General features: G+C 34.3%; 1 protein-coding gene and 1 pseudogene across 1 annotated transcript; one reads left to right on the top strand and one right to left on the bottom strand.

The window, feature by feature from the left end:
- Positions 1-976: 976 nt before the first annotated feature.
- LOC128190093 (uncharacterized) lies at positions 977-7776 on the bottom strand. Its single transcript, XM_052862003.1, has 7 exons — positions 7661-7776; positions 6368-6620; positions 5761-6020; positions 4340-5352; positions 4039-4161; positions 3732-3943; positions 977-3388 (listed from the first exon to the last, which is right to left on the bottom strand). Exons 2-7 carry the CDS (start codon positions 6486-6488, stop codon positions 3342-3344), a joined length of 1776 nt encoding a protein of 591 aa, XP_052717963.1. The 5' UTR covers positions 6489-6620; positions 7661-7776; the 3' UTR covers positions 977-3341.
- A 6207-nt stretch (positions 7777-13983) lies between these two features.
- On the top strand, positions 13984-21043 carry LOC128187565 (glucose-6-phosphate isomerase-like; annotated as a pseudogene).
- The last annotated feature ends 833 nt before the right edge of the window (positions 21044-21876 follow it).

Raw genomic sequence — 21876 nt, 5'->3', positions numbered from 1 at the left:
CCAATAATCATGGCACCGTGCATCTTAGTAAAAGCTTCTGCAAATCAGCCCACGGTTTAAAGATACCTGACTAAAGATATCAATCTAAATTAAGTTTACATTTTGATACCTGTGAAAATCTGGTTTCAAATGATACACCATTGATAAGTTCTGTGGATTTATTCTAAGCCACAAACTGAAGACAAGGTTTTACTCTCTGACACTTGTGGCAGAATTCAATACCCTTGGTACATATCATGCACAGAAACTGCAAAGCTTTGTACATGCACCCGGTACATACACCCTGAATATGTCACAAAATTCAATGAAAAATGAAACTCAAAAAGGCACCATGCAGTTGTGTTAACATTTGAATGTGTACAGCACCTTGGTGTGAACTACAAGTAATTGGATATAGCTGAAGCTACATTTGTAAAAATATCAATATACATATAAACGTTTGAGACAGCTGATTTTATGAGCACCTTAAACAATTCAAACCAATGACAGCCGACCACTCTGTCTTTTGACTTATATTTACCTGGATTAAAAAAATCAATGACATAAACATGGCATAAATAGAAAACTGGAAAAAATGTTTTGCATTGACTATTAAGTGATGGAATTTGATCCTGATACTATAAAGTAAAATCAAATAAACTATCATTAACATTGTATAAATGTATATTTAAACAAAAAACTGAATCATGTTTAAGGATTATAAAAAAAAAAATTAATACATAATGTGAATGTGACTGATTTAGAGACTGCATACCGGTAATATGAAAATTTCATATTTAATATACCCTTTCATTTAAAAAAAGACCTATTTATAAATAAAATAATTTGATGCACCGCATTCTTAACTATAGCACTTTCTTTGTACTCTCAAAATTCATGATGCATTAATTTATGTAAATCACTTTCTGGAGTTAGTTTATTGCTACATCAATTTAAATAGCATAAGTAAATAGTTTGGAAAAATTACCCTTTTCTCCCCTTTGCAATGCTCGAGAAAATTTATGGACTTCATTATTTTATTTATGTTCATTCATACACAGGAAATTTCAAAACGAAATATCTATTGAATCTATATGGGCAATTAATGATGTATAATAGAATTTATGAGCCAACATATTTTATGTGAAGATTTAAATAGCAAAGCCCGAGAGAGAGAGAGAGAGAGAGAGAGAGAGAGAGAGAGAACTTGATAACTTTTAATTTTATAAATTTAAGAAACTCTATCTAATTGTACTACAATACATTATCTATCAAATTAAATGTGCATATATTTTATAATACAACCCATGTATAATGATAAACAAACTAAAAATAATTCACTAATAAAAACTCTCTTGTACCAGTCTTTGGCTTATTCATTTCATTTAGCTTGACAGTCCTGACCACCCAAATTTTCCTACCAAGATATATTATATCTGCATCCTACAAACCAGTTTCAGTTTGATGCATACTCTCAAACACAATGTTCAAATCTGTTTATATCAATATTTTTCCACTACAAATAGAAATACAAGTACCTACATAGAATTGTGATGGATACAGATAAATCTTTTAAATTAAATGAGAAAAGAGTAAAAATAAATCTATAGCCCCAAATGCACACAACCAATGGTTTTTTCACAAATCAAAAATCACAGATACAATTCAAGGTTTACCAGACATTATACCAAAGTATCACATAGATTTGGATGCAATATTCTATCTATACACTACTTTTTGGAAGTGATAAACTAACATTTCAAAATAACTTCATATACATGTATTATAACTGTTAAGTTACTTAAATGTTTAATTACACTACAAAGTCAACCTAAACTTTTTAAATGTTAGGTAATGAACGTACTTTTTTTTTTTTGTAAACTATGGTTTACATGTTTTGTTCTTGACAATGAATGAAATGTATTTTATATTCACAGAAATTATATACATATACATGTAGATCTCTATTTGTATATCATATTTAAAGGACTATTTTCAACATATGGTACATAATTATCTAATCTGAAGCTTTTAAAAAGAATTGTCGATTGTTACCAAATATAACAACATGATTGTACACTTTTTCACAATGTATAATCAAAGTCCTGAAGCACAATGTTCGTAGTTACTTAGCTAACCACTGCATGACTGGCAAGAACAATGCATTTGCTGCTAATACGAATAAACAAAGTTTTTTAGGTTTACAAACCTACTAAAAATTTCTTTCAATATTTTCTCTTAAAAACAACTAGAAGGAAATTTATTTATAATAAAGGACTAAGTGCGGTTTTATGCAATTTTTGCCCCCCAAAATCAAAGTTTTAGAAAGAGCTTTAAAATAAGGTGAAAGATAGTTAAAATCATATTGGAAATAAAGGTGTAAAAGGTTATCACCACAGTGACGTCATAATGTAGAAATGACGTCGTGAATATTGCATTATTTTGATAAATAGATGTTTTGTAGCAAAATATGGGTGTTTTCCGATGGTTTTTCGACTGGGAAACATCGAGCGCAGGCTTGCTCAAGTACCATTTTTTAGTATAATATGTATAACTATCTGAAGAAAAACATATGTTAAAATCACACTTGAGCAGACCTGCGCTCTATACTTCGGAATGCAAAATATAGAGCAAAAAATGAGAATATCTTCATTTGTTTGCAAATTTGCGGGAATTAGGTCATTTAAGTGACGTCATAGATAAACAGCGAGTGAGCAATGATGACTAAAATCAAGATTAAAGTTATAGGCATCCTCTTTACAATGATTTGTGAAGATTTCATTTTCATACGATACTATTTAAAAATTGGTTGAAATCGGGGGCAGATATTTGACCATACCGCACATAGTCCTTTGCATATACATGATATACAAGAATAATATTTGAAGAAGAATTTTTACTTTTTGAATATGGTTCAAAAAGTAAGCTGTGTGACCTTTGAGCTAACAAACTTTCAGGAGCAAATAATGAGGCAATATAAAATATTATCATGGCTTAGTATGTGGCAAAAGCAAAGGCATTCTCTCATTCAAGCTTTTTCTTGGTTTTTGGGTTTTTACATCTTGGTTTACCAGAACAACACTGACTTGCAGTTATTCTCCCTCAGGAGAACATTAAAAATCATAAAAAAAATGCCCTGCATTGTATTTGAACAAATTAATATCAGCAAAAACATCACTTGTAAAGACACATTTGTAAACAGAATACACTTGCCTGCTGCATTTGAAATAATACTGATAATCACATAAGATTAAAGACAGTTTGAAGTTATTTCTGGTACCAGGGGTATATCCAAATGTTTTCCCCCAATAGTTCAAATTCTTACTCATGCACTCATCTGACATCTCAAGATTGATCTCCTGTCACTTAGATGAACCAAATCCATGCAAGCTTTGGGAAGGCCCAAGACCTGGAATAAACAAATGTAATGTTAAAAATTTTGGCATGCATAAAAAATATTTTAAAAAGCCAAAATTACAAATACTGGTCCTGTAAGTAACTTGTTGGATTTGCATTGATCTCCATAAATTCAATAAATATAACATCAATTTTCAATAATAATTTTGTTTTTGGTTTATTCAACAAAATATAATTTTAATCAAATATACCAGGTATGTGACACTATACCCTGCTAAGACCATTTTCCCTATAAATTTACCGGTATGCATCTTTGAAGCTATGAATTTTACTCATTCCGAAAAATCAATTCTCTTGAATATTAATGTGTTAATAAGAATTATAACAATACTAACCAGACCAGGGTGAGCGGTTGGCCAAAGGATCACTCCACTGCATGGATACAGGGCGGTGAACAGGGACCTTCTCTGGGGGCTGTGGGTGAGGCTTCACTCCCTGGGCTGTTTGTGACCACGTCTGTTTTGGGGGCCAAGTATTTGTTGAATGCTTGTCAGACTTACTCGAATCTTTCTGACTGTCTGTCTCCTCATCACTGCTCCCTCCTGGACTATTTAAAGGAAAAAAATGTACACATATTATAGAAGCTATAATTATATTTTATCCAGTAAATGCAATGAATAAAGAGTTGAAGATGGTAGTTACTTTGCTTCTAAAGCATTCACAAGGTCCAGCCCCATGGCAAAGAATGGCTCCCCACCAGATGAATCATCAGAAAGATCGTCTGAGTCCTGAAGGGCAGACCAGCTGCTGTGTAAAATGTCTGAGCTGTTAACAAATAAAAAAAAATTTAATGTATTCAGATATCATGAAACAAAAGGAAAAATTGAAATCACATTGAAATTTGATAATTGAGGGAATCTGCATGTACTTGAAATTTTTGCTTTTTGGGGGAAAGAACTCTCATATCAAAACTTATAAATCATCTTGTCATATTTAAACTTACCCTTGAGAGGATGGCAAACTCTTGGTAACCCAAGGTCTATATTTAGGTTCAGGGTATCCCCAGGGATATCCTGAAGATGGATGGCTTGCATGTATGTTCATCAATTGTCTTCCACCACCCATGGTTCCATCCTTTGTATACTGCCTAGGAATGGTGGCACTTTGACCCCCTAACTCATGGGAACTAGTGAACTGACTAGACGGAAGACTGGATCGGTGAGGCCAAGTGTTTCCCCGCAGAATCCCAGAAAAATCCAAAGCTCCATCTGACCTTCGCTGTCCTTTCACTACCTGGCCGAGTCTGGTGCTGTCATCGCTCCCACCTGGGGATGGAGTGCGCGATGAAAACCGAGAGGAGAGACTGAGTCCAGGCGAGGAGTTCCTGGATGAATACAGAGAAGGCACAGTCAGGTGATTTTCATGGATTGTCTGCATCTGAGAACCGGTCCCGTGAGCAACAATCCCTGAAAGTAAGTTCACGACAGAGTCCAGCTCTTCTTCCGTGGCAAGTGGATTTCTTTCTATCACGTTTTGTGTGGTGATTTCTGGCAAGAGAATGCTATCATCTATAGATGCTGGCATACAGTCTGGTTTTTCATTTTCTTGTACAGGATCTAGACCGATGTGTACAAGAATTTCTGGTTTGTTTAGCACATGAACATCTCCTTGGGGAGCCTTTAAGTTAGGTTTATCTAAGTCTACATAGAAGGCACTGTTACTGTCATTTTCTGCACTCTTTCTATCAAACAAAGACAAAAATGAGGATTTCAAATTTTGCTTTGCTTGAAGCTTTGGGGATGCAGAAGGACTCCTCTTCTGGGGTGAAAAATTCAGGTTTGGAGGCGATTCTCTGACCACCAAGTTGAGATCGGTCATTTGCTGAAGAACATCTTTGGTTTCTGTGGTTTTGTAATTTTGGACTAGTTTGCTGAGCAAGGACGAGATGGTTACAGAACACAGCTGATGGTAATCAGACTGCACCTTCAGGAACAAGAGAACACACTGGCATAGCACCTGTAAAAGAAAAATAATGGTACCACTTCTTACAACACTTGAAAGACACTTCTTATGTCCTTGTTTTATTACAGTTAATGATCATGATATGTTCTTAGCACCTCATCTCTAGATCTCCCCTAACTAAACCATGTGAACCCAAGAGTAAATATCTCATTATGAACTCTTAACTTGCTCAGAAAAAATAAATAATATCCCAATTCTTCTATTAATTAAAATCAATGAAAGTATGACAACTCTAGAATAATTTTATTTCTTGTCCATACAAACTTCTGTAGTAAGTATTACTCATTAAAGTGTTCCAGACTTTAAATCAATAAGCATGATAAATAAAATGAAAAGAAAAAGTAAATAATAATATTTTTTGCATAATTGTAAAACATGAGTAAAAGTGAAGTTAAAATTTACCTGTAAATGTGAATTCGTTTTCTCAACATTTTCCACTGACTCTAAATGACTTCTGAGGCCAATTAAAAGCTTCTCTATTTCCCTAAGTTTTCCTGATGGATCAATCCCATTGCTACTGGCATAAATGACATTGAAAGCTTGACTGGTCTCCAGCCCCAGATGCTGATAGTCCGAGCCACACAGACTGTTACAGAGGGAGTCCACTAGATGGGTGCCTGCCCCATCAAACTTCTTCCACACATCCATGTACTCCACCACCCCTACAAAGACAGTACAGGTACATGTACAATAATTTCATTCATAGAATGGGCCCAGATGGCATAAGAGATTACAAAGATAAGAAAGTCCTACATGAAAGATTAATCCCAAATTTCCATAAAGAATATTGGCGGTATTGCACTCGAGTTGTAGTGGCAGTGTCACTTCTGCATACATATAGAGGGAGTGGAGTAGATCAGATAGCCATACGTGATAATTTTGTGTAAATTTAAATTAAAATATCATTTACAATTGTGTTGTGGGAGTAAAGCATTAAAGTAAAGTAGAGCAACACAATGCCTTTAGTATAGCCTTCAGAAATCTAATTTGTGTTAAATTAATGTTGTACCTTCATAGCAATTTTGCACAGTTTCCAAAATGGTTTTCATTGGGTTTTGCATAAGTAATTTTGGTTGGTTGTCTCCTGAGAAATTACGTCCATTTCTTAGACTTCTTTTATGACTGTCCATCTTCAGGATTTTCTGCTAAAATCTGGGCATAGAAAAACCTTGGCCTCATTTTCCCGTAAACTCATCACTTTCAATCCAATTGTAAGACCATCTGCATTAAAACAATTCTCTGTTGCGTAGACAACAGCACTCCTACAAAATAAGACAAATGCATGATTAGAATTTAATTAACAGAAACCTACAGAATACCATAACATTATCCCACTGGCTATTTATACTTCAAATTATATACCTGTATTTATTGGATGCATTTGTCCTAAAGTGCCCATTAGTATTTATTTATTCCTAATGACCTTAGTCATATCCAAGATAACACGGGCCCCAAGAAAGTCAAAATTGGATTTACCAAGTTTAGCATGTTTACAACTTAGCAATCAAATTAATCATTGTTTATATAAAAATAAAAATTTCTTGAAATGTGCTAACACTTCTAAAACACTTTAATGAAATCTCACTGAAACTGTCCTACCTTTAATGCAATGATAACATTAAAGCTAATCATGCATTCATTTGCCTCCTCAAGCAATTACCATAATTTACAATAAGTATTGACTTAAACTGTTAGTAACACATTTTCACTGCATGCTATATTTGCAGATTAAAAACGACATCCTAAAAGTTTTAAATGAAAAAATCAGTATCTTCAGAATTTTTGTGTTTTATTTCTGTGTATTGGTATGCTGATATGCGCAAAGAAATTGAATGACATTCACAGGCAGCCTAATTCAATGGGACGCTTCATTTTGTAGGCCATTTTACATCAATCACAGTACAAGTGGTAACATCTTATGCAAACTAATTTTGTCACCACCTCTCTCTCACCGTCAAATTTCATTAAATCATACAAGCTGGGGTCAGGGAAGCCTAGGATTATATAATTCCTGCCTCATTTATTTGTTGTGCACTGTAACACAACGATATAACAATAATGAAAGCATCACTTATTCTATAATTGTGTTTGTGCAAGACAAATCAGGATAAATAATGCATCATTTGACCCTAAAAATATCATTGAATTTCCAATATGATCTTCTTGATAACAGGTTCAGTCAACACCTAAAGGTGTCAAACAAATGGTTCATCGCTGAAATAAGAATATCAAAAATAATAAATCAATTGACCTGGGAATATATTGATACATAATGAACACATAATAGTATCCTTTACAATACCTCTTTATGTTGCCTTATTCACCTATTGAAATCTGAATCATCTTTGGATGCTAGGTTTCTGTACCGGAAGTAGAGACATCCCTTTTAATTTTAGTAACTTGTACATGAAATGGCGGGTAGCAAGTCGTTTCGGCCTTTTCTCAATTCGGATCGTGGTTTGTTCGGCCCGGGCTATGTTAGAATATTCGTCGGTTTCGCATTAGATACCTAGTCTTTTTGGCTGGACATGATATATAAATGGTGTTTCATTTCATGTGTTTTGTTTTTTGAAATGGAGTTTGTTCCCATCCAATCATCATATTTAAGATTCCGCCTATTAAAATTATTAAAGGGGCATTTGGTCACGAATTGGGTCATAATTTGTTTTTCCGTTTTTAATATACAATGCTTCGATAGGTCATTTCTAATCGTCAACCAAAATTTGATTGTCAATTGTCGAGTTATAAGCGAGATACATACCTCACAGTTCTTTGTTATGAAAAAAAACAAAGCTCAGGTCATGTTTTTCTTAACATTTTGAATTTCCAGGTTAAGACCGAAAATGAATGTGACAAATTCTAGGAACTGTTTATTCATGTTAAAAATATATTGGCAAAATTATAAATAAGCAGATAGAAAAATCGGCTTACAAAGAACTTAACTGGTTTACTGAACCAATGTCAAAAAAAAACAAAAAACAAAAACAACGTGGCAGGAGGCCTGTTTACATAACAAAGAATTGTAAGCTATGATCTTGCTTGTAACTCTACGATTTACACTCATATTTTGGTTGATTAGAAATGCACTATATAAGCTTTGTGAACAATAGAAATAGAAAAATAAATTTTCACCAAAATCGTCAGTGGTCATGCCCCTTAAAGATTTGTTAAAGATTCAATGAAGAGATATGGCCAAAAAATTAAAATTGAAAATTAAGACACAAATGAAGAGAAGATAATTGGCGTCAGTGTCATAAAAGGAGAATTCTCTTTCCCAAATTATATTTGCTGATCTCCAAGTCATCAAGATGTCAGATAAGTTTTTATTTTTTGTATGTCAACCTTATTGAGTTATGTTTTTAATCAATTCACTATGTGAGTTACAATCATGATTAATGAACGTAGTCTTCATTTTTGTTATGATACGAACCGTAAGCTATATAGTTATCGCCTCTTTTACTATAGTTTTCATCTGTAAAACATATTAATGTTCGTTAGCTATAGTTAAGACTTGTTAATCAAACAAAGTTTCACATTCATGAAACTAAATTTATCAGATAAACTATATTTTGCAATCGCAAACATATGAAACGCCACATTCACAAAAAATGAGCTAAATTAAACATAGTTTCACAGTTCAAAAATTAGGTTTATCGACTTTTAACACTAGTTTACGCACTGCAAACTATAGTTAACAATTAGTTGGTTATATTTTTCATCTGTAAAACCATATTTAACGGTTGCAAACTATAGTTTACAAATTCTAATCTAAGTTTTTCTGTCTTTAATTTAACGTTAACGATAGTATTTGCTGATAAGTGTTGATTTATATCTATAAACTTTAATTTACATCAGCTAAGAGTTGTTATTTATAGTTTCACAATCGTAAAACTACTAGAATATTTAACATGCAGATAAACTATGTTTTGCATTTGGTTGTTTTTAATTATAGTTTACACTTCTGAAACATAGATGTTCGCGTTAACTATGGTTTTCATTTTGTGAATTTTGCATGTCATAGTCGGGGAGGAGGGTCGGTTCGGGTTCTATATTTTCTGTAAGTTTATTATTTTTCACTTTGAATTGTTCCCGAGTGTGGGGTCCAAAATAGTTGTTTGTGTTCCGGATTCTAGATGATTTTGACAGCGAAATATTAAATGTTCTTTTGTTACTTTTATTAATAAATACACGTCAGTACAATACCAGGCTTTGTAAATGTTGATTATTGCGGACGTTAAATCGTATATGTGTTTTACTTTACATGAAAAAGTAACCCAATTGTAATATGTTTTTTAAAAATGTGAAATATATTTTATTCATAAAAAATAATAATTGCGATAAATTTGTTTACATAATTATATATTTATATTCACAACTTTTTCATACTGAGAATTCTAAAAGCAGTACAATGTTGAATGCCTTTTCCGCAGCTTGATAATACAAACAATACCCAGAAATCGGAAGATTTGAAAAATTAAATAGCTAATTAGCGAAGAAAGTTTGTATATAAAACATTTTATGGAACATAAAATTTTAAAAATTGTTGATAAATGACTCTAAGTAATATATAATTTATTGTAGGACAAGGGATGATAAAACTAGTAAAGTAATATATGTGGAAGAAACTGTACCCTTCTACAACCTGGGCGATTTTCGGCGTTTCTTTCCGGTTTCAAGAGCAACATTTGAATGCACATGTAGAAATATAGCCCACTTTCAAGAATTACAACCTGGTTTGACGGAAGGAAGATAATTTATTTCAATAGATAAACATTTGTGAATTACTCCATGGTATTTAGCAACCCAGGACAGCATTCACAACATATCTGGCACATTCAATGTCAACGAGTCCTCTGTAATCAGATGTTCCACAAGAATCAAAGACTTTTTTGTTAATAATCTTATAAAAGTCACGAAGTAATGGACAAGTTTGAGCAAAAACAAAATTTTCCAAATGTATTCGGTGCTATAGGTGTTACCCATATTGCCATAAAAGCCCCTAAAAGCATTCAGAAACTTATGTCAGTAAAAAAGTTTTTTTCTCAACTTTTAATAATATTGCAAGGACTTCAGAGAGGTCCTTAGATTTGTCGCGATGGTCAGGAAAGCTGCCACAATGCCCTACTTACAAGAATACAGTTTCGTTTTCATCGACCACTACAAATTATTAACAATTCAGTAGATAATGGAAGATGATGGAGGACGAGAAGATAGAACAGGTAGGAGTGAACGAAATAGAAACATTACCCACAAAGGTTCTGAATTCACTTTGGAAAATTGTTATTCTCATCAGAGGTCAAAGAAACGGTTAAAGGAGTCTCCAGTGAATGCTTCGACAAATATGAAGAGTTTCCTCTGTCTCAAGATAAGGTTGTCTCCGATGAAGAAAAAATTCAAAAGAGAGACGAACACCTCACGAATTTATATAAAACAGTCAGTAGAGGATTGGTTCACAGTGTTATACTGGATAGCAGTTCAGTTACTTTCAGCACAAGTATGAGAAGTAGTTATTCGCAAGCAAAGTTAGAGGTCGGAGAAAAGCTATATTACAGCCTTAATTAGCATTGCTTCTGGAGAAAAAACGGAGAGAAGCCAAGTTACAGTTCAAGGTCAGACGACACGTTCCTCGAGAATCTTTTTTGTATCTCCTCGTCCTAAAGAGTTTAAATAAAAATTTTAATTTTATAATTATTTTAAAAATGATTAAAATTTAATTGGAAGAGGCTATGTGCCTAGATGGCCGAGTGGTTAGAACCGTGGCCGCTCACTGCCAGTATCATATAGGTTCTAGAGGTCGTGAGTTCAAAGCCCCGCCCGGCCGAGATAGAGTTCCAACATAGTGAATTTTGCTGAGCTGTATTTGTATTTGTTTTTATATCAGCATTTCAAGTGTATTTTCAAGAAGATATTATATAGGAAATTGCATACTCTAGTATTTTGCAGAAATGCCTGGTAAGGTACCCTAATTTTTTGCAAGAAAGCTTGTCAAAATAGTAGTAAACGATCAACAAATTCCTGGAAAAAGTTATATAAAATTGAGGAACGTGTCGTCTGACCTTAAGCTGAAAGAAGAACTGAATATATACAAACAGCTATAAAAATATGTGTTGTGAGAACTGAAATAATCGAGGAACTTGAAGAAACCGAACTGTGAGTGGAGCATCTGCATTTTGCCTTTATTAACAGTGCCAACATCAATACAGAATCCCATCGTGCAGGTGTCTACATCTATACAGCAGTCAAAATTGAGTCTTTTTGATGTAAAATGACACCCAGTATTCCACACGTGCCAACAATAACACGTCACAGTACAGCATATGTGCCTGTTTCAAGCTATCTAACAACAAGTCGTCAGCCACAAGCACAAGTTTTTATTTCATTTGTCAGAACCAACGTTTACAACTGCAGAAAATCGTAACAACACAGGTAATCCACTTACAGTTTCAAGAGAGCTCAGCAAACCCAGAGAAGACATTCAGAAGTTCGAAGGAAATCAAATGGTCTAGCAAATAATCATCTGAGATTTGAAAACTTACGTGTGTGCCAACACCAGTCCATATAAAGAACATTTTGGTTCTCTTCTCCAGTTTAATTATCAATGGTGAAGATTACAGAACAGTTATTGGATATTCACATTGGGATGGGATGCAGAAGGAGGATACTTACGAGCTTAAGAGGAACTTAAGGATCGATACGGTGACAAGGATGTGGTGGCTTAAACTTATGTCAAAAAGGCGTTGATTTGGCGAACTATTAAACCAGACAATACGAAGGCATTAGACGCATATGGAAGTACGAGTAATTTTAACCGAGTGTCAATTTGCTGTGAATAAAGTGGACAGTGCTCGAGTGCAAGAAAATTCTTAAAACATGAATGAAACTTCTAATGAAGTAAATACCATTCTACTTACAAGAAAGGTGGCGAAATGTGGTTTATAAAGTTAAGGAAAAAAAAAACTGTTAAATTCAAAACTTAGTAAACATTGTCCGCAAAGAAGCTAAAAAGGCTTTGTGCAACAATGTGGTTTATAAACTTAAGGACAAAAAATCTGTTAAATTTCAAAACTTAGTAATCATTGTCCGCTAAGAAGCTAAAAAGGCTTTGTGCAACAATGTTCAAGGGAACTTCACTACATCAGTTGTTGCAAGGCCTCAACTTTCCGAACACACTTATTGGAACTCTGATCAAACTCCGGGAGGAAGAGATAGCTATTATATGGTGGATATTGACAGCATGTTCTACCAAGTGTGTGTGTTCCTCTCCGAGATGCTTCCTTTTTGGATTTCTATGGTGGAAAGATGGTGATCCAGTCTTTAAAATCAATGACAGAGGCTATTACTTTAGTGAAAGACTTTAAAAGACCTTTAGACAATTAAAGGTGGTTTTCACATTACAAACTTGATAACCAACAGTCGAGATGCCATCAACATTATACCCGTGTCAGAGAGAGAGAGAGAGAGAGAGAGAGAGAGAGAGAGAGAGCTAATCTAAAACATGACACTTCGCCGATTAAAAGAGCCTTTGGAGTCCAGTGGTTCGTCGAGTTTGATTTCTTTGAATTTAAACGGGAATTGAAGAAACAACCACTTACAAGACAAGGAATTCTATCGATGGTCAGTAGTGTGTACGGCCCATTAGGATATTTGACGGAATTCTAGATGAACAGTGGAATCATTCAAACTAGGATGTCCATAAACAAAAAGACTTCAAAGTGGACTGATGTATCAGTTTCTATCCAGTCATTGCGCAGTTACATCACTTTGCAGACGCAAGCGAAACTGGACACGACACAGTGTCTTTGTTACGACTAGAGAATGCAGACAGTAAACGTCATTGTTCCTACTTCATGGAAAATTATCGTTTTGCCCCACTCAGGTAGACAATCGTACAAAGACTGGAGTTGACAAAACCAACACGATGTTACTGACCAAGATAGACATGTCCATTCATTGTGTCGTATTCTGGACCGACAGTCTGGCAGTACTAGTATTACGTTAGCAGTGATACATGAAGGATCACAACCAAGCAAATGGAGATCATCAACATGAAAATCAACCCAGCTGATAACGCATAGAGGTATACCAGCCAACTGCTTGATCGTACACAACCAACGGAGATCTCTGATAGATAATTGCTGGACAATGGCTGAGAGGTGAAAAGAGTTGCTGTCAGAACAGTCATCGTAGGACATCAGGATTAAGAAAATTCTACAAAGTGTGTAAAGAAGTTGAAGCAACATTACTCCTCATGGTATTCATTGAAGCGAACAGTTGTATGGATTTTGAAAGTGCAGAAAGAAGAGTTAAGGCAGTCAAGACATCCTAAAGCACCATAAAACATAAATGCTTATACATGTGAAATGGAACGTAAAATATATTGTTCCTTTTTTATCAGGTTGATGCATAAATTTGGTATTTATCATTATGAAACATATGTACTTGTGTGTATTCAATTCTAATTTATTCTGCGCTCGCCCCAACGGTTGCGCCCTAAAACATATTGTATAACAATTTCATCGCATGCATAACCTGTAAATTCTTCAATTCCATTCTGACTGCACTACCTCACGTAGACAGAAAGAACAGTCCGAGAACAGTGTATTTATGCACTCCTTTGACTTTGCATCAAGAGGTTGGTATCTAGAGTAAAAACTCGAGTTACAGGAGAAAACGCTTTTGATCACTTCCAAAGGAGTCAATTTGATTTCAAAGTAACAAACTAAAGCTGACTCTTCTGTCTCTTGCTTGATTGCGCATTTAAGAGATGGCGAATTTCAAAAGAGCACCTTTACCAGAAGAAGCGGCATGGAAAGAACTGCAAAGTTATTTCGATTCTGAGGGATCTAAACTAAACATGATGAAAATGTTTCAGGATGATGCCACTAGATTTGACAAATTCAGGTAATTAGTAATGCACCTAGACCTAGACCAATGCATAACATGGTTAATGCACATGATGTGATGTGACATTATATTGTCACAGGCCAAAATTATTTAGTGCGATAATGTATTACACGGGCACCCTGAATTTTTATCAACCAGTCACTCAATTAACCATGCAAATATCGACAAATTTAATAATTTTTCAATATTTGGCGTATTGAGCTGCTTATTGATACTTTTGTTTTGTTCTGGGGTTTTTTCGAATGCTTTGTTATTTAAATTTTTACTTTGAACAGTATTGTTTGATGTAAGCATTGTAAACAAAAACAGGGCACACGAGCCTTGTTTACATGACAAAGAATTGTGAGCCCTGTATCTTGCTTATAACTATGACTAACTCTCAAATATCATTTCATCATTCGAAATGCATTCCTAAAGCATTGTAAATAATAAGAACAGAAAATAGAATTTGACCCACATCGTGTTCATGCCCCTTTAAAACTTTCTTCCAGTCTTTGCTAACTTGAACAGCATAAAAATTATGTACTTTTTTGTTTAGTTTCATCTCTATGCATAGTAAGATCACTTCTATTTAAGAGTTACTCATTTAAATGACTTCTACTCAAAACACCCATTTCACTTGTTAGAATAAAAGCAGTGCTTTTCCTTGGTTAATTGTTTACAGTAATATTCAAAATATCTAAAATATCTTCGAAAACAAGATCAATATGATGAACACCAAAATATATATTTCTAAAACAGGCACGTAGCATCGTTTTTGAAAGAAGGGGGGCCAGACTCATCCAAAAAACTTGACAAGCAAAAAAAAATAAAAAATTTAAGTTTCCAAAATCTTCAAAATCCTAATCCGGGGGGGGGGGGGGGGGCTAGCGAACTATATAACTTCAATTTCACTCCTCATTTCCTTATTTTCATATCAATTTTTTACATACTCCAAAAAATTGGGGGGGGGGGGCAACTCCATGATAATTCCATTTTTTATATGTAAATTTTAAAAAAAATTGTTGCTGCGAGAAAAAGTGGGAGGGCCCCCCCTGATGCTACGTGCCTGTAAAAACATAATACAAATTTCTTAATTTATAATTATATGGACAACCTTTCCTTCAAATATAAAAGCCTCTTAAAATGTACTTAATCAATTTCATCTTCTACCACATTATCTTTTTCAGCAATAAAATTATCAGCTTTACATTTTAGTTCTTGTATATAGGTTTTAAAGTATTGCACAAGCTGAACTCCTTTTCTCAATTTCATGTTTTCCTTCCTCTGAAATAAGTTCACTTTTTCTTTCTTTTTCTTTGGTTCTTTTCATTTTTTGGTTAATTTCTTTAATCAATTATTTAACTAACTAACTAACCCCCCTCCCTCTTACAGGCATTATTCATCTTATTATACCAAATATCTTAATTGTAATTAAATCTTTACTGCTTAAAATTTTTTGACGTAAATTCTACGGCGAACTGTACGGGCATAGTTTACGAGCATGTAACAATTCGTTTTGTTATACTTTCATGTTAAATACTGAAATCTGATTGGTTAAGACGCAGTTCATAATCCTTTCTATTACCCTCAGCGTTAGCAACGCACTTAGCAACGGGTAACATTAAAAATTGTTACATGCGCGAAATTTATGCGCGTAAGGTTCGCTGTAGAATTCACGTTATTCCTATATAAAAGCAGTAAAATTTTCTTAAAAATTAAGACATTCAGTATAATAAAATAAATAGTGCCTGTTTGGGAGGATAACAGTTGAAATGGTTTTCTCGGGGTGTCAATTTCAACTGTTACCCTCCCAAACAGGCACTATTTATATAGTGTTACCCATTGCCAAATGTGTTGCTTACGCTTAGGGCAATAGAACTGATTATAAACTGCGTCTAAACTAATCCGATTTCAATATTTAACATGAAAGTATAATAATTAATACCTTGTTTACTTCTTACAGTTCTCTATGGGTTAGTAATAAAATATCCACACCTACACATAAAAGATATACTTATACCTATATTTTGTGAAACTATATATGCATCAAACATTTGCAAAAAGGAACATTCATTTAATTAAGGTTGTATAGAAAAACATTTTGTAAGGGGTGGGATAGATATTTCCCCAATAAAATATAAACCCATATGTAAATGTGTGGTACATAAGTATCAAGTCAATATAATGATCAAATTAACGATTTTTTTTAAGATTAATCAACGTTTTATGAGAACAAGGCACGTTAAAAAATTTAAAGGTTGGATATTGGTCAGATTTTTTTCTACATTACATGTACATGTATATCAAAGTAGGTTGTTTAATGAAATAAATTTTGCAGACGATTAGTGATTTTTATTATTAATTTGTCCTATACAGTCAGAAGCTACCAACAAAAGATGGCGATTTTCTCTTGGATTATTCCAAAAACTTGGTGGACAGTAAAACTATGGGTCTGCTGTTTAAACTGGTATGGTAATGTTTAACGACGAATCAAATAAATATTTTTGCAAATTTAGTGAAGTACCCTTATTTTGTGTCTTAGTCTAGCCTTAAGTATATAAATCGGTGATATATGTTTCAATTTACATGTATTTTATCTAAGGCAAAAGAGACGAAGGTTGAAGAGATGAGAGCAGCCATGTTTGCTGGTGAAAAAATCAACTTCACACAAGACAGAGCTGAGTTACATGTCGCTCTCCGCAATAGATCTAACACGCCTGTCATGTTTGACGGAAAAGATGTGAGTACATTATTGCACATCCCTAATTCAACCATACAACTCCTCTTGCTTTTACAGATGCTCATCATGCTCATTGACCAAATGACTTGATAATCAATACTACTGAACATGTACCGACTGGTATATCCATGATTATGTTCTCTTGCGTATAAAATTTCAGGCATAAAGCTAGGGTGGTACATTGTACAAACGCCATTACATTTGATGTAACTTTCATAAAATGTACCGGTAACCAGTTTCACATTGTATTCTCTTTATGAGCCTTCACTCATATTCATTTTTTCAATATACCATTACCAAAAATACTATTGTACAATGATAAGTTGTTAGAAATCCTTTATCTCCAGGTGATGCCAGATGTCAACGGAGTGTTGAAACACATGTGGGAGTTCACTGAGTCTGTTCAGGGTGGGACCTGGAAGGGCTACACAGGGAAAGCCATCACTAACGTCGTCAACATCGGCATCGGCGGGTCAGACCTGGTTTGTAGTAGATTTCTGAGTTGGGGAAATCAGTAGTTAGGACTGAGATGATGACAAAATAAGCCGGTTCGAAGAGATCTTAAGTGACCAAACATGAAGTTAATTATTACCCTCTCCCCCCGCAAACAAAGTTTAGAAGGTATATTGAAATCACCTTGTCCGTCTATCTGTCCGTCCGTCTATCTCTGCAATCGTGTATTGTCCACATCTTCTTTATGGCAGAACATTAAAAGTTCCTACCTCGCACAAAACTGCTCATATCCTGAGGGTGTGTCGTAATTTTGACCCAAGTTCATTTTCGGCAATTTCAATGTTAATGAAGGAAAATTGCAAAAATTTTGTCTGGACCATATCTTTGATATGTAGAAACATTAGAAGTTCTTACTGCAGAAATTGTGAACGTAAAATGTTGATTGGTTTTTCAGTCATTTACAACACAAGAAACCATCACCAATGCTGAGTTTGCCAAAGCCTGGCTACTGAAGGCTGCCAAGGAGGTGGGTTGTGGGGAAAGATTACCGAACATGTTGTTATTCCTTAATTACTCCACATATCATGACAATGGATAATGATATCATCATTTTTTTTTCCTTTTTAGAAAAGTGCCATAGCCAAACATTTTGTAGCTCTTTCTACAAATGCAGTAAGTTTTAGATTAGTCCGTACCTTACCAGCTAAAGCTCGTTAGAAAAACGTTTTCAAATACAGCTCGTGTTCTACTGATTACGTTTATTTGGATTTGCTGAATAAGTTATTTTAGCAAATTAACTTACATTTTGCAGACAAAAGTAAAGGAATTTGGAATTGATGAGAAAGATATGTTTGAGCTGTGGGATGTAAGTATACAACTAATATTTCTTAAATAGCGTATGCTTTTACAGACATTTCTTTTTAATGAATCGGCACAGTTTTAAATAATTTAAAAATAATAAATATCCAGAATAAAATCACATATTGATCCTGAAGAGCCACGAATGGCGAAAACGTTTGCAGTAAATAGGATCAATTTGTGATTTTATTCTGGATATTTACTATTTTTAAATTATTTAAAACTGTGCCGATTCATTTTTTGTTGTATTGGGAAATTATACACACACACACACACGCACACACACACACACACACACACACACACACACATATATATATATATATATATATATATATATATATATATATATATATATATATATATATATATATATATATATATATATATACACACACACACACACACACACCCAATGACAATGGTTATGGGGTATCTGATGCAAATGTATTTTTATGATTCAGTGGGTTGGAGGTTGTTTTTCCTTGTGGTCAGCCATTGGAATGTCCATTGCGCTTTACATCGGTTAGTCCTGCATTATAATTATCGTAACATATAACCAGTTCACAATTTTTAAAAATCATTATGTAATAGATTTGTGTGTAGCATTTCATTAAGATTTGGTGTCAATGTTCCGATATGTCTGGTTTTCAATACTTTCAGGAATGGACAATTTTGAAGACTTGCTAGCAGGAGGCCACTTTATGGACAACCATTTTGTTAATGCTCCACTGGAATCTAATGTAAATTTATTTGTGGTGTAAAATAAAATGTATTGGCGTAATGTTAGTCCAAAAACATTTCGGGTCAGTGGCTTGAGACTTCAATAATATTAGTGATAATATTCTGAGAGTTTACACTTGCCAAAAGAGTGCCAAAGGAATAAAGGAATACCTGTTATTTATACCCTAGCATTGAAATATAATTTTAGAAAATGGCATTCCTCCTGATCATCGTCAATCAGTCTGCTGTGAATTTTGTATGCATTACAACGTTTTCTCTAGATTCCTGTTATTTTGGCTTTGATTGGAGTATGGTATAATAACTTCTTCGAAGCAGAAACCCAGGCTTTACTTCCATATGACCAGGTACCTTGCATACAGTTTCTTGTTTAGTTATTGTTTTGAAAATGTTCAAGCTCATCGTCTCTTTATATAAGCACACTATACGTACTCAGGTATCTCAAAACCACATCATATCAACAATATAACTGGTACATAAACATTCTTCAAACAACAGTGTGCATCACAGTTATGTAAAAGGATCATATATGACCCTCATGCATTTGCAATTGCATATCTAACAGAAGCATACGAGGTCAATCAAGAAATATTTTATGTACCAAGTAATGACAGGATATATAGCTTTGATATCAGTAATTTAAGACATACAGTTTTCTTTGAAATTGACTAAAAAAATTGACGTCGCCAGACGTCACGGCGATCGACGCAACGAAAAGTGTAAACCATATGGATCTAACTGGGGAAGCGAAATAAAACTGAAAATGCCCAATGGTGGAAAAAATAAGTCAAAAATTATTTGCACAATTGTGTTTAACTCTAACACATCTTGTGGGGTTGTGATATCTGTATTTTGAACATCAAACAACACAAAAGAGAGTAGAATATCTGTAAATATTTGATAAAAAAAATAAACAACGTCATCTGACATTCAGGGATTTCCTTCCTGTAAACGAAAAGACATGGGGTAAAAAATAAGAAAACTTCGAGAAACTAACTTATGATTATGACAAATTAGATGTCAAGTGAAATATTGCCAATTTAAATTGTATACTGATAAACACAAAAGATACAGGGTGATATAAAGAATGGATATTTCTATTAATTGCGCGTGCGTCATCTTAACATTATGTTTTCATCGTTAACGTGCGCCGTGGTGACAAATCATGTTAATCATTTTAAAAACGGGTAACAAAAATACCTTTTTCATCAAATGGAATGAAACTTTCTATAACAATTAAATAAAAGTTGTTGCATTAATTAATCTGTTAGTTTTGACTTTGCTGAAAATATAAATATGATAGACAGCCACGTTGTCTTTGTATTGTATTTTTTGATTGACCCTCTTACAACATGAATAATACCTAACCTAAGCCTGTTTACTTTTTCTTGCAGTACATGCACAGATTTGCTGCCTACTTCCAGCAGGGAGATATGGAGAGCAACGGGAAATACATCACCAGGAGTGGTCAGAGGTGTGCCTACAAGACAGGGCCTATCATTTGGGGTGAACCAGGGACGAACGGCCAGCATGCTTTCTACCAGCTCATTCACCAAGGTCCACACTCAGTGTTCATACTAAAGTTCAGTTGTTCTGAACTAAAGTTTTTATTGTGAAAACTTTTAAAAGCTGAGCGTCACCTATTTAAATTCTTTTACTGGAGCCATGCTGAGAAATGATTTCCTTCTTATTATTATACTCTCTGAATAGGATATTACTGGTATACAGTAAAACACGCTTATAACGAAGTCCCAGGGACGGACAATTTAACTTCGTTATAAGCGTAATTCGTTATATCCGTCACAACATGAAATAGAGTCTTAGGGAATGAAATTCACTTCGCTGTAAGCGTCAATTCATTATAAGCGGGTTCGCTATAACCGTGTATTTATGTTCCTCTTTTTAGGTACAAGGTTAATTCCATGTGACTTTCTTATGCCTGTAAAGACACAGAATCCAATTCAAAATGGCCTTCACCATGAGGTAAATGACCCCATTACTCTGTAGCAACGCTCTGTACAGGGTTAAGGAACCTCTGCTGGATCATTTTTTGAAGCTGGGATAGAAACCTTAATAAAAAGCTGTCATGTTTTGTAGTCCTACAGTAATCATTAATATATGTTCACATGATTTCCTGTGGTTTACTTGTATCGGGTTACTTTTGTCAGACCTACGTTTATTCAAATATCAGTTACATTGCTGTCTAAGTTTGATGACACGATTACACCCCATAGCGTGATTTGAAGTGATTGTAAACTGAATGTAAGGGGCATTTACCACATAAAAAGTATTTAAATACCAGATGCATCTACATACTTTTATATTGTTTTGCTTTGGTGTTGATGGAGAGTGCTTTAGAATTCCCAATTGGGCGGAGGGTGTTGAATGCATGTTTTGCCTTGTTGGTAGGGCTTTATCGTCGTCGTCAGCGCCCCCGTCCTTGCTGACAATGCTCCCGAGATAGGTAAATTTATCGGTTTCCTTGTTATTCTCTCCATTTAACTGGATTAGTGCATTCTGTTTGTTGTTCATTCTCATCAACTCTGTCTTTTTATATTTATTTTAAGGACGGTCTTTTCTGCTTCGGCTGCAGGGCGCGACAATTTCTCCTGTACATGTTTTGTTTGTGGGATAGCAGGTCAATGTCATCTGCAAAATCAAGGTGTTCGAGGTGTTTGGTAAAGGTCCTCTGGATTCCAGTATTGTTTCCATCATGATCTTGTCAATTACAATTAGAAATTGCGTTGGTAAAAGAATGCAACCCTGTCTTACTCCTGTTTCTACTTTAAATGGATGTGAGTTTTCCATTGTGAATTATGTGACATGTGGCATCGTCATAC

Source organism: Crassostrea angulata, chromosome 6 (assembly GCF_025612915.1).
Source record: "Crassostrea angulata isolate pt1a10 chromosome 6, ASM2561291v2, whole genome shotgun sequence".
Taxonomy (NCBI): domain Eukaryota; kingdom Metazoa; phylum Mollusca; class Bivalvia; order Ostreida; family Ostreidae; genus Magallana; species Magallana angulata.
The sequence above is the reverse complement of the archived record's forward strand: the minus strand, read 5'-3'. Positions and strand labels throughout refer to the sequence as shown.

Bases quoted from the DNA above. Each gene is read 5' to 3' on its own strand.
- LOC128190093 (XM_052862003.1), bottom strand. From the start codon at position 6,488: ATGGACAGTCATAAAAGAAGTCTAAGAAATGGACGTAATTTCTCAGGA. The intron at 6,021-6,367 runs GTACAACATTAA...CTGTCTTTGTAG, and splicing joins TGTGCAAAATTGCTATGAAG to GGGTGGTGGAGTACATGGAT. The intron at 5,353-5,760 runs GTAAATTTTAAC...TTTCTTTTACAG, and splicing joins AAACGAATTCACATTTACAG to GTGCTATGCCAGTGTGTTCT.